This window comes from Boleophthalmus pectinirostris, unplaced genomic scaffold, assembly GCF_026225935.1.
Source record: "Boleophthalmus pectinirostris isolate CB_2022bp ecotype Guang Dong unplaced genomic scaffold, ASM2622593v1 HiC_scaffold_3, whole genome shotgun sequence".
NCBI classification, from domain to species: domain Eukaryota; kingdom Metazoa; phylum Chordata; class Actinopteri; order Gobiiformes; family Gobiidae; genus Boleophthalmus; species Boleophthalmus pectinirostris.
The window spans coordinates 29234342-29252070 of NW_026571299.1; the positions used below are offsets into that span (position 1 = coordinate 29234342).

The following is a 17729-nucleotide window of genomic DNA, read 5'->3' on the forward strand; positions in this document are numbered from 1 at the left end:
ATAATAACCGAATTAAGGCATGAAAAATTGGAAAATCAGGGGACAACAACCATGTATGTATATTTCGCTGAGAGAATCTGTGCAGGTAGGTACCAGTGTGCTTTGACAGAAAATATTCAAATGTAGTACGTGTAGTTTAATATGTGGGTTTGAGTGCAAGTGATGTCTGCCTCTGTGCATTGGTAGAAGCACATGCAGGTTAAAAGTGCACGCAGGAGCAGTAATGTATAAAACGGGTGCTTCGTCTTGACACCCATGGGTGCACGCGGGGAGTCCAACAGGTGGTCATAGTGCTGTGAGGCTTTGCAAGTGCTGCTGCGGAGTTGCTGTGTCGGGTGTTGCTGGTACAGAGTAAAGTGTAGAGTATAGTAGCTCTAATAATGTAAATCTGCGTGAAAGCCCCATAGGTTTCTCATGACCTCTGTAAACGCAATGGCTCTTCGTAGGTCATCACCCATTACTATGTGTCCTTATAATAAATATCTGTTTCATATAGTCTTTCATTAATGTCCACATTTAAATTCAATAGTGTCACTCTCTCACTGCTTCTGTCAGGCAGCGGTCAGTCCCATCGCTGGCCTCCACTCTGGACTTCCGAGCTTTCCTCTGCCCTCCTCCCTCCACCCAAGAGTTATGAATGACAGTCCCCCCGCTCGGAGCTGGGTCCACCTGCAAAAGAGACACCACCCTTTTCTTGACGCGTGTTTTGAGCGCTCGCCGTAGCTTCTGCCGGGTGAAGGCATAGAGCAGAGGGTGGAATATTGTAGTTCCATACGCCATTGCCAAGAAGCAGAGGCGGAGGCGTACCAGCCCGTCGCTGGGGCCCATGCACAGAATGATTACATTCACCGCAGACAGGGGGGCCCAGCAGCCCATAAAGGTGGAGATGATGATCAGGGACATTTTGAGCACTCTCCTCTGACGCTCTCGGCGGTCTCTATGTCTGCGCACTGCCCTTCTCAAAGCGATGATGGCCGACACCGAGGCCTGGACCCCCACAGAGGAGGCGGGCAGAGGGGTGTTGTGGGTCTGGGCGGACGCACAGGGCTGGGTGGGGGATGCCGGGGTGGCGGGCGTGGTGGCGATGGGGGTAGTAGCTGCGGTGCTCACTGTAGTGACTGTTGCTCCGCTGTCGGACATGCCCGGGGGGAAGGAGGACATGGTAGGGGGAGAGGTTGGGGTCGGGGTGGGGGAGGGGAGGAGCGGAGGGTGGGAGGCATTCTGGTTCTGGTTGGAGGAGGCTGCGTCTGTGGGCAGGCTCAGGTCCTTCCTCTTCTGCCTCCGACAGCGGATTCTGCAGGTGGAGTCTTTAGAGCGAGAGCCTCTCATCATGTGGGAGCCGATGCGGATGTTTAGGGCCTGGAGGATCCTGGAGTAGGTGAACAACATGACGGCCACCGCCACAAAGAAACAGGGCACCTGCAGTAACAGGTGATAGTACATGGCCATGCCCGTGTAGTAGCCCTGTCCCCCCACGCACAGCAGTGTCCGGTTCTGCCAGGCTGGGCTCAGGTGGTGCGGAGGATGGGAGGGGGGCATGGCGGAGGGGGAAGTGGAGAAAGACAGGGCTGGACCAATGGTGATCTCAGAGTCATCAGGCTCATCTTCCTCATCCTCACTGCTGGAGAAGAAGTCCCCCTCGAGGAACGGCAGAAAGAACACAGCCAGAGACACCGCCCACACCGCAGCCAATAGCAGCCCAGCTCTGCGCGGGGTCAGCAGGCGGCTCGCCGGACGCACAGAGATGTCATAACGATCCAAACTAATGACCAGCACATTGACTGCTGTGGCCACACTGGTGAAAGTGACACAGGCCTCATGGAAACAGCACAGAGTGGCCAGGCTCCCCACTCCGCTCCCATTTGCCGGCACCAGGATGACAGCCACAGTGAGGGGCAGACAGAGCACACATACCAGGATGTCCAGCACGTGGAGGTTCACAGTGACCAGGTTACTCACAGAGTCCACCAGGTTAGACTGAGCGCAGTACAGCACTAGCACTGTCAGGTTACTGCTGAAGCCCAGGACCAGCTCCAGCATGAGCACTGTGGTCAGAGACACCTGGAAGCCCAGAGGGTAGGGGGTGCTCCAGGCCTCGTCCGTTGCCCCTCCGCCCCCTCCGTCCAGCGGGCTCACCCCCTGCCCATCGCTGGTCTCCAGGAGGTCACGGTAGCCTTCGGTCTCCATTGACCCACCTCACTGTGTCACACATAGCAACCGCCACCGCAGCAGCAGCTCATGCTTCTCCTCTCTGTGCTGGCTCCAAGCAGACCAAACCAGGAAATAGTCCGATCTGTAAAACACAGAAGACAGAAGGTCAGGAAGGTGTAATGAGGTATTTAACCAGGTTATCTTGTGAAATCTCAGAATACAACCATGACCCCTACCAAGGTGAGCTGCAGAATAATTAAAGCCCTCTTTATACAGTGCCTCTGAGTCACAGCAACAACAATATGAATCAAAGCTTTCAGCACTTGGCACATTTCTTGTGCAGAGTTCAAAAATACAGCATCGTGGCAGCTGGCCCATTTTGGTCTCATATTGCGACACAGATGTTTTCTTCCTTATGATAATTTGTGAAAATCTGCAGTCTGCAAAAGTTCTCTTTCACACGTACTAGATTACATTGTTCCTTCAATTTGAGTGGGTGGAATTTAATTAACTCTTATGCAACAATTAATTGGGTCAACAGTGAAGTGAGCACAGCGCACATAAATAATGATTAGAGAACGTGACAAAACAGATGAAATATAGACTTTCTTGGATCTGATCTGAAAAAGGCTACAGTCTTTGACCTCTGCAGTGAATAGCAACCTCCTAATATAAATTTAAAACCCACATCCTATTTCACCAGTTAAATATTTCTATCGGTTCTGCCTGTAATATTGAGATGGCAAGGACATTGGTGGAGACCCTGCGGTGCATGTCAACACTGCAGTCTGGAGAAGGAGCGTGGCAGGAGCTAATAGTCCTCACACAGAGCCATAATGAAGACAAATGGATCAATGATGCACAGACAGTGGCATAGAAACATTGTTATCAGAGCAGCTCCTTCTGCATTCTCCCTGCTCATCACTGTTTCTCATATGTAGTGTTGATCGCATTTTTCCATTGGTTTGAATTTAAATTGGGTTGCTTGTGGGAGGAATGCAGGCTAGTTGGGTGGTTGGCTGGCTCCAATTTTCTACAGTCAAACCATATGTCCCCAGCAATAGAGCATGCTGAACATTTGTACGGTCACTACTGATTTTACATTTGAATTTCCTGATGTCTTGAAATTTTGGTTGGATCAGTGATGCACAGTCAGTGGCATGGAAACATTTTTATTAGAGCAGCTCCTTCTGCATTCACTCTGCTCATCACCATTTCTCATATATAATCTTGGTTGCATTTTGTAATTGGCTTGTATTCCAAAAGTAGCTGGGCTTGCGCGACCTAGTGCCTCCGCTCAATTTCATTTCTCTCCAGTGACTAGGTCAGGAATCGAATACAGTTGACAGTACACCAGCCAATCAGCGAAGAGCCATACATTCTGTGTTGGCAATGATTCCAAAGATCGAGGATTTAAAGCCGGAACAAAGAGAATGTTTGGTGAATTTTATCAAGGGGAAAGACGTTATTGCCCTTCTTCCTATGGGATTTGGGAAAAGCTTAATATACCAGTTAGCCCCATTACATACGCCATGACCAAATAGCAGTGATTGGTTAAATGAAAAAATTACCCCTCTACAGTCGAATGAACGAATTCAAACGCTGCGAGGTCAAACGGTTTCCACGAAGTGAAACCGGCTGATGAATCAGACTATTCCTAAAGTGAGATTGGCTAGTTTGTGTGAGGAAAGCTGACGAGTTGGGTAGTTTGCTCAGGTTTAAAGATTCAGACTAAGATAGAAATAAAAATTAGCTTGACTGGTTTGCGTTTAAAGGTGGGGTTGGCTTGTTGTGGTTAACTAGACTCTTTTTCAGTTCAAATTATTTGAGTCACATTGGTTTGCATTTTGAGTTGGGAATGCTGGTTAGATGTATAGTTGACTTGACAGTTTTTTCTGTTCAAAACATTCAATGGACAGTAACAGTTAGATCTGTGAGTACGCAGTATGTAGTTTGTATGGATTTTAAATTTGAATTTCCTGATTTTCCTGGAAATAGGGGTTGGCGTCTTGACAATATTGACAAAAATGAATATCGAGAATATTTTACGTGGTCTAATGAAGACAAATGGATCAGTGCTGCACAGACTGTGGCATAAAAACATTGTTATCAGAGCAGTTCCTTATGCATTCTCTCTGCTCATCATGGTTTCTCATATATACCGTAGTATTGATTGGAGGTTTAAATTGGTTTGTATTCAAAGAGTGGATCGGCTAGCTTGTGGGAGGAATGTCTATTTGCAGTTGTCTAGTTGGGTGGTTTGCTGAAGATTTTTATTGGTTTGCATTTAATATAAGTAGGATTGGCTGCCTAGTATTGTTTGCATTATTCTATTGGTTTGCATTTAACAGGCCCAGATTATACTGAGTGATATTATAATGCTGTTTCCTTATCAAAAACATACCTGGAGTTGTGTTTTGTTTCATTCTCACATGTTAAACACACAAATCCTGCATATTTACCATATTGAGTCTTCTCTGAAGCTGAAAACACTCTGTTCCATCTTGTGATGTCATGTGGTAATACGGGAAGTGCTCCAATGGGTTTTTAAACTCCATACAACAAACAGGTATGTTTTTGAGGAGGTAACAATATTATAACATGGCTTACAACTCACAAGAATCAAGTCTGAGCAAGAAAGGACCTTTACTGACTAGTTTGTGGGGCAATGCTGTCTAGTTGGGTGGTTGACTGGAGGGGTCAGCCCTATGTTCCCTCAACTCTACATTCCCTTATTGCTAAGATTGTTCTTGAAATTACACTCTAAGTCAAGTATTTTTATTTTTTATTTATTTTATTTCTGTACTGCATTTAAAGGGATGTTTCAGAGTCATTTCAACCTAGGATCCTTTGCACCATGACTGCTGCTGGATAATAGATTGGGTGTAATTGACGACCAAATTGGGAGAAATTCTGATGCAAATTGATGATAAAGGAAATGTGGGAACACAGGGCCTAATTTTGGAAAGGAAAAAAAAAAGAAAAAACTTGGAAATGATGGAACATAGGGCTGAGGAACATTGGCACGCTCCCGTTTGGACACTTCTTTGATTCAAATTCAGATTCCGAAAGTAACAAACATTTATTTTGATTTCTGAAGTAGATCAGTGTGTCCCCATTTTAAGTATACAGAAAGTTCATATGGTCCCTATTGATTTAAAATATGAATTTCCTGATGTCTGGAAATAGGGGTTGGTGTCTCGGCAGTATTGACAAAAATGAATATCTCGAACATTTTACATAATAAAGACAAATGGATCAATGATGCACACACAGCGCCATAGAAACACTGTTATCAGAGCAGCTCCTTCTGCATTTTCTCTGCTCATCATAGTTTCTCATGTGTAGTGTTGATCGCATTTTCTTTTGGTTTGCATTTAAATAGGAATTGGCTAGCTTGTGGGTGGAATGCTGGCTATTTGGATGGTTGGCTTGGCCTTTTCTAATTCAAATTATTCAGATTCGGACTGTAACAAAAATGGTCTTAATTCTTCACATTCAGTGCAGCCAAGCCATATGTTCCTAGCTTAAGGGACAGTTTGTATAGACTGTGATTTCCTGAATTAGCAACATTATACTTGATTTTTTTGTTTGCATATCTTTATTCTCCAAAACAACTATTTTTCATATGTCTTGCGTCTCTATCTGGAGTGGATTTATAAAGATGCAAATGCAGTTCCTTACAGTGCAGCTCAAAATAGTGATGGAGAAGTGAAAATACATAATGTTATAGTACCAATCATGTATGGCCCTAGTTTGAAAAGCAGACAGATCTTTAGTATTGGGGACTAAATTACTATATTTACATTTATTTCTTAGTAAGCTAATCGTAAAGAAATATGTCCAAAATGTTGATTATGCAAGTTATATTTTATCTGATCAAAACAAGTCTACTTTACCTCTGGAATGCCACTGTGTAGAGATTAAAAGTTACATCAAATTGTCTCTTGTGATGTTGTTACCTCCTCAAAAACATACCTGGACTTCTGTTATGTTTCATTCACGTGTTTTAGTAACCCTATTACACGGGTCTCCAACCTTTGTCCTCCGGTGAGCTACTTTTCCAAAACAAAAAAGCCAGAGAGCTACTCGTTTTAGCAGTCACACGAAATTGAGCAAATTTAAGAGCCACGGTGAGCCTTAGATGAGGTACATTTAGATGCCTATAAAACATAAACCATTACCCATTTATTACACACAAAGTTAGGCATCAAAATGACATGTACAGTGGAAAAAGGCATTTCATTCATCATATTTCACTCATTCAGCACAATCCATTCATAAATCCCTCGGTGAGCTACTTAGAAGGGGTTGAGCTACAGATTGGAGACCCCTACCCTATTATTACATTTATAGTAATGCTATTATTAGTGTGTCTACATCACAAAAGCTCAAAATGCTCTGTTACAATTTGTGATGTCATTAGTTCAGTAAAGATGGGCAATTCAAGGGCTGTAATGATCCAAATTAGTCAACTGAAGGTGCATGGAGTTTAAAAACACAGCGGCGCACTTAGCTCTATTACCACATGACATCACAAGGTGGAACATTGCGTTTTCTGTTTGAGAGAAGAACTCAGCCTAAATATGCAAATGTGTGAATGAATCAACTATGTTTGTGAGAAGGAAACAACATTATAATATAGATCAGAAAATAATATAACGTGGGCCCTTTAAATATGACCAGAAACCAAGCAGAATAACCAACTGACCATCAAATGCAACCCACAAAACAGTTCTGGTTGGTGTTACTTCAGTGAAAATAGAAGAAGGACGCACAAGCACTTTGGAGATAAAGCGAGTGAATGTGTGTGGACAGCTCCAACAAAGAGATGCTACAGGTGAAGCTTTAGCGCTTCAACCCTGACATTTTCCTCTTCAACAGCTTTTGTCCTCACCTCGCTATCTCCTCTTTTCTCTTAGCTTTATTTCACACTTTTTTGGAAGATTTTTGTCACTCAGAATGGACCTGCAGGCTACACAAGGCTCAGTATAGGGCAGAGGCGTATCTTAATCCACTAATGGGATCCGTGGGGCTTGCAGTTTGTAGTGAACATTGATTTAAAGCATCATCGATCTGCCAATTTAACAAGGCCTGAGAGAGGAGCACGGAGTCTGAGATACTGTCCCCTCTCACACACCTGTGGTCCAACTGAGGCAGCTTCACAAAGCAGCAGTCTCTTTATTTATGTCTTGTTATCGCTTGTGTAAAAGTTCCATGTGTTTACTTCAAGCTATTGTAAGATAGTGAAGTGCTTCTATTTCTGTGTTCCAGGAAATCAGAATCCATTCATTTCCCGGCATTGTCTAAATGTGATATGCTATTCTGAATCATTCTTAAATGAAGAGATCCATAAGAGGAATTTCATTGTGTTAGACATTTCTCCACTATAACGGTCGATACTGCGCTATTTTCTGATCTAAGTTATAATGTTGTTTCTTCAACGCAAACAGACCTGGAGTTGTGTTTCGTTTCATTTACAAATGTTTTAAAGTAGGGATGTAACAATAACCGAAATATCGTGATATTGTATCATCAAAGTTCACACAATAATATCGTGGACCATCACACTGTATCGAATTACAAGTCTCTTTGCTTAAATTAAGAGTAATGGTGCCGCAAAAGACAGAGGGGACTACACCCTGATCAATATCATACCGTGAGGTTTATACCGTGACGATACCGTATCATGAGAACACAAACCCTGCATATTTAGGCTAAGTTTTCTCTCAAACAGATGGCCTTGTGATGTCATGTGGCAATACAGAAAGTGCTCCACTGTGTTTTTAAACTCCACACACCTTCACTAGAATCATTTGGATATTTTCTGACAGGAATTGCCAATCTATCATATTTTGCAATGCTACACAATTCACGAATCTATACTATTTGTACAGATCATCCACATAAAAAACAACTACTTGATCATATAGCTAATAGTTCTATAAAATACAATCTAAATAGGTTTATTGCTAACAGACTGGCAAACCAAGCAATAAAACAACAATGGTAAAACGTTAAAACATATTTTTTTTAAATGTCAGACTTAAAAAAACATATATGCCATGCTTCCGTATTACACTTTGGAGTTGTGTTTTGTTTCATTCACACGTTTAACACACGAACTCTGCATGTTTACACTGAGTTCTTCTCTCAATCAGAAAACACCGTGTGATGTCATGTGGTGCACTTCCCGTATTCAGAAAGTGCTCCACTGTGTTTTCAAACTCCTACACTTTCACTAGAATCATTTGGATAATTTCAGCTCTGAAATTGCCAACCTCTACTAAACTAAAGGTAAAAAGCAGCTAAGGTAACTTGAAAACTACCACTGCATGACATCAAAAGGTGGAAAGGAGCATTTTGAGCTTTGGAGAGACATGTGTGAATGCAATAAACAACATTATAACATGATTTAAAGCTCACAGGAGTGGGCGACAGTTACTACAAGTATGCATGCTGGTTGTTTAAACATAACTTACAACAGCATCACAATAAGAGGCTGAACTCTTTACAAAAACATAAGAAAACAACATCTGCTCGGCCTGTTCACATGAATAAAGTTAGTCACGGTTACCCACAGTCACTTGACCCAATCCTCCAAATTAAAGCACAGTCGTCATCTGCTTCTCTGCTGATAATAATTACAAAGGAATGGCTGCTGGTATCTAGAGCCCCAAATGCTCCTAGTATTTATCAGGCTCTGTAGAAGTAGATGGGACTAAATTAGTACTGCGCTTATGTAACGGACTGTGTGTGAGAAGCTGTTGAAGATAAAACACTCCACATGTGAGAATTAAAGAGAATTAAAGAAAAAGTAACACTTTTCTGGGGCAAGAAAAAAAGGTATTTACATGAACAAAGAACTATGAACCACAAAGTAGAAGCTGTTGAAATCTGCCAACTTTTCTAAAACTAGGAAATTAAAATGTGGAGGCAATTTGATATAAACTGTTTGAAAATTTGCATCAGTCTTGACAACTAGAGGAAATCCTTGATGCTGGCTAATGTTGTATGAAAAATAATTGGCAGAGTTTGAGTGCGCCCAGTGAAACAAGTTTTATTTGTATATTTTATTGAGTAGTGATGAAGTAGTTTCTGTCTTCTGGGTTGGAAGCTTGAGGGGTCCAGTGGGAGCCGACGTCACCATAAACGTCATCACAATAAAGTGGGTAAATGAGAAGGACAAACAATTATAGTATCGTTAAAAGCTCTAACAAGTCTACTTACATAATAGGTCTCTTTTAAACGTGCACTGTGTAACGTTTTGGTTGGGGGTGCGTCACCTTCTTGAGATGTCATTGCTCTGCCTGGAATGTTCCACAGACATTAAACAGAAATACCTTACGTTTATTGAATTACAGGTCAGTTTAGAGCTCAAAAATACCTAAGAAAACAGACATTCTGACTGTGAAACCTGTGAAACCTTGTGTATTTTTTGACTAGTAATAAAGCTTTCGGTGAGAATGAAATTCAAAGTTAAAATGATAGATCCGTGGCTTTTAACGACTTGCTTTTGTCCCAAGCTCTTACAAATGCGTTGTAACAAACATTTGAAGGGTATTACAGTGGTCCCTCATTTATCGCGGGGGTTACGTTCTAAAAATAACCCACGATAGGTGAAATCCATGAAGTGGTCAACTTTACATTTTACAATTATTCTATCTGTTTTAAGGCTGTAAAACCCCTCACGACACACTTTATACACTTTTCTCAGACAGGACAGTTACAACCCTTTTTGCATCTTTCTTAAATCTTATTACTGCTGTCATCCTTATGTTATTTTCCTCAGCGCAGAGTCCAGCATGGGTCCATTTTTGGAGACCCGCAGTACAAGACCGCACCTGCGCAGTACAATCCCGCACCCACCCGCACCCGCCCGCACCCACACAGTACAGCACCCACCCGCACCCGCCCGCACCCACACAGTACAGCACCTACCTGCACCCGCCCGTTAACCCAAGATTATATTAAACTTTTGCACTGCACACACCACAGACTGAACTAGGACTAAATCAGGACTAAAACAGGAGTAAACCAGGACTGAACCAGGACTAAACCAGAACTGAACCAGGACTCACGATCGGGACGGGCTCGGAGATGACCGCAGGAGAAAGGACCGACGGAGAGCTCCGCACCTCACAGTAAGCGCGGCTATTGTCCGATCACGCAGCACTTCAGAATCACATTGCTAGAGATCAAACATTTATGTAAATTTGGCAGTACATTCTGTACTGCACAGGAGACACAGCACGGAGGAAACTGATTGACAATGGTCTACAGCCAATCAGGACACAGGGCGAGGAACACAATACCCATTCATATGCTGTAAAAATGTATTCAAATTTGCACAAAAAAAAAAAAAAATCTCTAATTGCTTCCACTCCAGTCATGAATGATCATGTAACTCTCAACACGTATCATGAGCAAATGAACACCTAATGAGGTATATGGTATTAATTACATCTTTTACTTCAGCTGTCCTTCTGCACCTAACAAATAAACAAAACACAACAAAACCTTGAACATATCTTATTGTGTAGGAGCCAGTGAAAAGGTCTTCAATCCAAGCAGCACTTACATCTCAAGGCTTCTGTTTACATCTGTCTGAGTGATTTTTTTTTTTAACAAAGTTGGTAGGATTAAATTCATATAAGCTGCTAACATCACAGAATATTGAAGCACAAAACAGCTCTAGACTGATGCACGCTCTGCAGATTCTTCAGCAAAAACATTTTATCTGTGGGTCATTAGTTGCACTAGATACAAAGAGAAGATTATGTCAAATGAGCATGACAGCACAAGACTGTGCTAATGATGTGAAACAAAAACAAGTCATATTTTTAGTGACAAGCCTATGGAGATTTACAGCAGGGCAATTGTTAGTGCTTTATTTTAAGATTAACAATTCTATCATTTTAGGTATTAAGTAATGATTTTCTTGAACTAATTTGTAACTGTGGGTTAGGTTTTGTCCTTGCCCTAAAGTTTTAATTTTTGATATGATTTACTAAACAACACCACGACACATCACCTGCACATCACACTGCCAGCTTAGTCCTTGTTATCTTGGCATCATCAGAGCTATAATACTCCCTACAACTAAAGCATATCTACAATGACCTGCACTAGACTGAAATGGAGAATATTATCAGAATGTTTTGTCTCCAGGTCCTGAGGGTAAATACACTTTTGCTGCATTAAAACTCCACTTCCAACTCTCGGGCTACCTCCTTTTGTGTTGGGTCTAAGTGCTACTGAAGTCGATAGAGCACAGCATGTGCACAGTAAAATACAGCTGCAGGCAGATGTAAACACGGATCCGATGGACTGGAGCGAGGAGCAGAGATGAGCTGGGGCAAAAAGCACCTCTAAGTTTTGTGGCAAAATCCTCTGACCTTAAATAAAGCAGAGCTAAGGTTAACAGTGCCAAAGGTTTGCTAACATATTTCTGTGATGTTTTGGAAGTTTAAATGCACTATATAAAAAGATAATGGTGTGACAAACATGTCCACAGCCCTGCACATCGCCCTTTTCTGGCTCATGTCCCTTGTACAGTGTGTGATCAGTGGATACAACCATCACTCCGAACAGTGCCCACACTCCCATCGTGAGCTTTGACTCAGATGTGCGGTGTGTGTTTGGGAATCATTCGGAACATTTTAAAATCGTGCACAATCGCACAGTGTCAGTCTGCTCACAGTAAGAATACATGTTTTTCTGTAATAATAAAAATCATCCAAAAAGAAAAAAGTGCTTTTATTTTAGTCCAGAGTTACGCAGTGGGGCTCTAATAGCATTTCAGAATATCAGTACTTACTTTCTAATCACATTTTGCGTTTTGATAATAAAAACATTGGTTATTATTGGTTGAATTGCATCCATCAGTCTCAGTCTGAATTGAATGATAAGTGCTTTGTGTAACTACTGTATGATGTTCTTGTATTTTGTGCTCGTACAAAATTAGCCAGCTCTAATTCCAAGTTCAGTCACATCCACAGCTGTCATCAAACATCAGTTTGATGATAGGACGGAGAATGGGACAAATAATATGAATGAGTGGCTTATCTGGGAGTGCAAGCTTTTTCTGAATGTTTTGGTACAGGTTTGGTTTGGTGCATCATGTGTCTCTATCCAATTATTAATAGAATGTTCGTAAAGAAGACATTTGTTCTTGTGTGCTATATAGTTATAATCTATGACACATGTGGATTAATTTTAAATGCAATATTGATCAAAAAGGCTTCACAAAAGAAACATGTCAGCTATGTTCTGGTTTGGAAGATTTTAGATCTCAATGGGAGCTGACGGCACCGTAAACGTCATCACAATACAGTTCATAATAGGTCTCTTTTAAAGGTACACTATGTAACTTTTTGGTTGGAGGTCTGTCACGTGCTTATTTCTATGGCGATGTGATTGCTCTGCCTGGAATGTTCCACAGTATGATATTAAACATGTCTACCTTACATTTATCCAGTTGCAGGTGGTTTATAGCTGAAAAATGCCTAGAAAAACAGACATTCTGACTGTGAACGGGGTTGCCTGTCCCCAGATCTGACCTGTAACTTGGTCTGGTTTGGTCTCCACAATGACAGAAATGTTTAATGTCATACTGTGAAACATTCTAGCAATAACATCTCCATGAGGAAAAGCATTTGACGACCCTCCACCAGAAAAGTTACACAATGCAACTTACCTGTAACCTGGCCTTTTGTCTCCAACTACCTGTCTCCATGGGGATAAATATTTTCAATGATGCAGCTGGAACATTTAACGCAAAGCACGTCTCCATGGACACAAACAGGTGGCAGAAAAGTCACATAGTACCCTTTTAAAGCACGAGTCCAATCTGCCATCACTGAACTGATTTGACCTGTTGAGTTTTATATAGAGGCTTCTTTAGGGCAGCTTTTGACGTTGTGTGCTCCTCCAATGCACCTGCCTTTGTAATTTAGCCAGAGAATAGCTGTAAAACGATTGCGAGCCACTCTTAATATTCTCCAACCGAATGAAATCTAAATTGACTTCGCAGACGTCAATGTGAGGAAGGCGATGACTGTGATTTTGACTCACAAAGTAACTGCAGGAAAGTGAAAGGTTTTGAAAGTAGTGCAATCAACTCACGGCTCCCGGGGCTCAGTAGGTGTTATGATTAAGTCTAATGATAGGGACGTCGCTATGTTTAATCAAGCCAGGGTAATTAAAACTATAGTAGCCTGTTTAACTTAGTGCAACTTCAGAGCTTAAGGACGGACGGAGAATTCATTGCAACACTTCTCGCGGGGAAAGATGGTGCAATCAGGCAGGCTTTTAGCAGCTGCACTTTCACTATTTTTGATCATGGCCACTTTGGCGGTGCAGGTAGAGGAGCTGTACACTTAACAATTTTTCTTTGCAATTTAGATGAAAAACCACTGGAAATTGGGGAGAAATATGGACCCTGATTGCAAACCCAACCACAACATGTGACGCAAGATGAATAGATTCTAGATATTTTGTTCTATTGTTTGGTGATAGGGCAATTTTCCCCTTGTATTTATCATAAATCCTGATTTTCATTTGAATGTAAAATGGTTTCAAAATTAATTTTCTGAACATAAACAATACATTACAAACATTTATCTGTGAAATTTAACATTCAAAATAGTCCACATTATTCCTCCAAAGTCTGAATTCTGCTCCAAAGAACATGCTTTTCCTGACAGAGAATTGGCAATTTGAAATGACTGAAAAAAGCAGAGCCTTTTCACTGTCTACCCACAACAACATCCTAGTCCACGCTAATTGCTAGCACACCACATTCATATTCAGGCAAGGTACAAGGGACATAACAGCAGCAGTGCTGTAAGCTGGGATTGAACCGTCAACCCTCTAGCAATTACACCTGAGCCACAGAGCAAATGAAACTGACAAGCTGTGCACACCAACAACCAATAGGACTCATTCCTTTTCCTGAATCTAAGTGTAATTTCTTAAAGTAGACTTACTGTGCCTGAGCGTGTGTTTACAACACTTGAGGATCATTTTGTTAGAATTTGCACATTTTAAATCTCAATATTCATCTAAAACGACATATTAAAAGAAACAAGTCCGCTGACTTCCATGTTAGAAAAGTGTGTCCAATGAGAGCTGACGCTGCTGTAAATGTCATCACATAGAGTCGGCAAGTCCATGAATAGCTGCAGATCAGTCTCGCAACTAAATAACTTTTTTTTTCATTTGTACCAAAATGACTGCACAACACACTTCAGAATCCTAGGTGTATGACTGATTAAGAAAATCAAATTGAGAACATAGTATAGAGCCTGTGCAATATAGTGTCTTGAAAATAAGTGCTTAAAGATTGCTCAGATGAGATGGGGAAAGAACTCTAACATGGTTAAAGCTCTGAAAAGTGCATTTTGCAGAAGAGATTTCACAGGTGCAATATAAAACTTTATGTCATGAAGACTTCATGTGGAACTTGTCTTCAAAGAGGTATTACTGCCTGGAATGTTCCACAGTATGGCATTAAACTGATCCATCTCCATGGCAACAAGCAGGTTATGCCCCCAGGCTAATTAGTTACAGGTCAAATCTGTGGAGAGGCCACTCTACTCATAGTAAGAATGAGAGATTTTTGAGTTTTGGAGCAATAAAAACACCTGTAAATTGAATAAATGCACCATAGGTTTAATGTCATATTGCAATAATATCTCTATTGAGACCAGCACCTTTAATCAATGATATATAACAATATTAACAAAGGCTATAATATACTCTTTAGTTATTCAGATTTCACAGCACATTTGGAACACACACATGGATTTTAAACCTTATTTTGGTGGCCAGCCATTTTGCAGATATAACCTGCAGAATCTCAAAACAATAGTGGAGTCAGGCTTGTCCCATTGGCAGCACAGTTATTATGAGCACATTCATACTGAGCTACTGGGGTCTGTCCAATTTCTCCAAGAGCCAGTCTCCGCAACCAGCTCTGAATCCTGCTTCCGCCACTGAGAATATGTTAGAAAATGGAAGAATGTTGTGGCACTTATTGTTACACCACGTAATCTGCTGCATTGTACCCTTCCTTTGTGTAGCCGCTGCCTGTAGAGATTTGTGTCCCTGTTTAATCCACAATAGATTTTTACTTGAAAAGGTATGCGCTGTCAGACTATACAAAAAGGGCTTTATGAAGAGAAGGAAGGTGCAATTTGGTGCGTTATGAGTTATACCACCTAGGAGTGTGCAATAATAGAAAAACATTGGATTTTCACAATAGTTTGATTGCCTTAACATTACATTATTACAGTGTATTAACCTAGAGATTTTGAGATTTCCACGTTTATAGATTTTACACAAAGGTTCAATCATTTGTCACCTTGAAATCTGTTCCATAATATTTCTATGAGAGATTTATTTTAGATTTAGAATAATGTATGTTTTAGAAAGGGAATTAAACTTTTCAGACAAAAAACAGACTATATTCTACAGTATGGCATTTAATTTATCTATCTTCATGGAAATAAATGTCATAGATTAGATAAGCTACATATTTATACATATTTTCTAATCAGGATTCAATTCACGGTGCATATTTTAACACTAATTAGATTCCAATTAATTCCTTTTAGAGATTATAACTGAAATATGAACTCATAGAAGGATCCCATGTACTTCAGAGCACGCTTGAAGAGGTCCACATTTCAGGGTAAAGCATTAGGACTGTGCGATTTTGCCATTTTCCAGACAAAGTACTGCAATTTTCATTAGATTTGCAATACATGTTTAAAAAGCAGGATTCTGTTCTGAGTGGAGACTGTAAACAACTCTGGGAGCATTAACATTTGAGAGGAACTGAATAAAACTAAAAAACTAAAACAAGAATCCCATGCATTTTAGAACAACAAATAAAATAACAACATAAAAAAGACGGGATGTTTTGTTCTTTGCGGATTCGATAATTATACCAACTCAAATTCCGATTCAATAATGTGTAGCCCTGAGCGAAATAAAGAAAGATGATATCCTTTTATAAAACTGGTGCCTTTGCATTTTATATGTGCATCAGCCATTAAAAAACTGTAAAATATGATTACAGTGCATTTTATAGGCCTATACAACGAGGTTTGAGCTCTTGCCAATTTGTGGTATTATCTTTACGAGGAGCATTAACATTTGAGAAAAGCCTGAAATATGAGCTGATAAACTAATAGAGGTTATGCTGACATCCCTTTATTCCAAAAATGCCCCTCAACATTCTGACTGAGTGGCACTGAGAAGAACTATGGACAGTTTAACAGACAAAATGTGTTTCTTTGCTTCTATTGGCCGAATTTTGTCCATGACATTGTGTAACTTTTCTGGTGGAGGGTCTGTCCGATGTTTTTCTCCATGTAGATCTTATTGCTTTGTCTGGAATGTTTGTCTGTATAGTATTAAATTTTCTACCTTCATGGAGACCAAACCAAACCAAGTTACGATCTGTTAAGATCGTAACTTGGTTTGATCTCCACAGATCTTAACTCAAGTTAAGATCTGTGGAGTGGCGACCCGCTCACAGTCAGAATGCCTGTTTTTCTAGGTAATTTTGAGCTATAAAACCACCTGTAGTTGAATAAATGTAAAGTAGAGCTGTTTAATGTCATATTGTGGAAGATTCAGTATCCATAGAAACAAGCAGGTGATGGACCCTCCACTAGAAAAGTTACGCAGTGCACCTTTAAGAAGAGAAAGGTGTCTGATCCCGAAGCCTGTATCAGTAATAAATGTGTGTGTCGTCTGCAGTGTGCCTTTCGTTTAGCTGACTGTGAACAGGTCTTTTGTTGACTTGATTTTCTTGCTTTAGATGTCAGGTACAAACAAAATAATTAGCACAGTTGTAGACTTTTATATTTTTTTCATTAAACTGTAGCAGTTCATTCACAGTTTATACTCATGTACTTTTGCCGCTCAATAATAAAGTTGCAAAGTGTTTGTGACGTCTGCATAACCTCTTTAGAAGAAGCAAACGCATGCCAGACCACTATGTAACTTTCTTTTTTTAAAGAGTTCAGCACCTGGTTGTGTCCATGTAGGAACGTTATGGAGATTATTTTTCCTGTAATGTACCAAAGTATGGCATTAAACTGTTTTATTATTTAATTATAGATTATATATATATATATATATATATATATATATATATATATATATATTTTTTTTTTTTAACAATCAAACAAGCATTCTACTATAAGTGAGCCCAACTCTCCTCAAATCGAACTTGTAAACTAGCATGGTGCTTGTCTCCATGGGAACAGATAATTTTAATACCATACTGTAAAAAAAATTCTTGCCAGGCTGGCGCCACCTATTGCCTCAGCTCTATTTCATTTCTCTCCAGCAAATAGGTTAGGAAGTTCGGGCACTAGCCAATCAGCAAAGAGCCATATATTCAGTGTTGTCAACGATTTCTGAGATATATATGTCCTGTCAATCATCATATCATCTTTGCTCTGTTTTCCTTACGACCTCGAGTATATAGCTGAGATATTTTTATTACTTATTTTCTCTTTTATATAATTATGCCTTATTTGACACCAGTCTCTTGTCTG

General features: G+C 40.5%; 1 protein-coding gene across 1 annotated transcript; it reads right to left on the reverse strand.

The window, feature by feature from the left end:
• Positions 1-531: 531 nt before the first annotated feature.
• Positions 532-2187, reverse strand: LOC110168469 (G-protein coupled receptor 22-like). The gene has a single exon (XM_020933911.2). The coding sequence runs from the start codon at positions 2185-2187 to the stop codon at positions 532-534; it is 1656 nt and encodes a 551-aa protein (XP_020789570.2).
• Positions 2188-17729: the final 15542 nt, after the last annotated feature.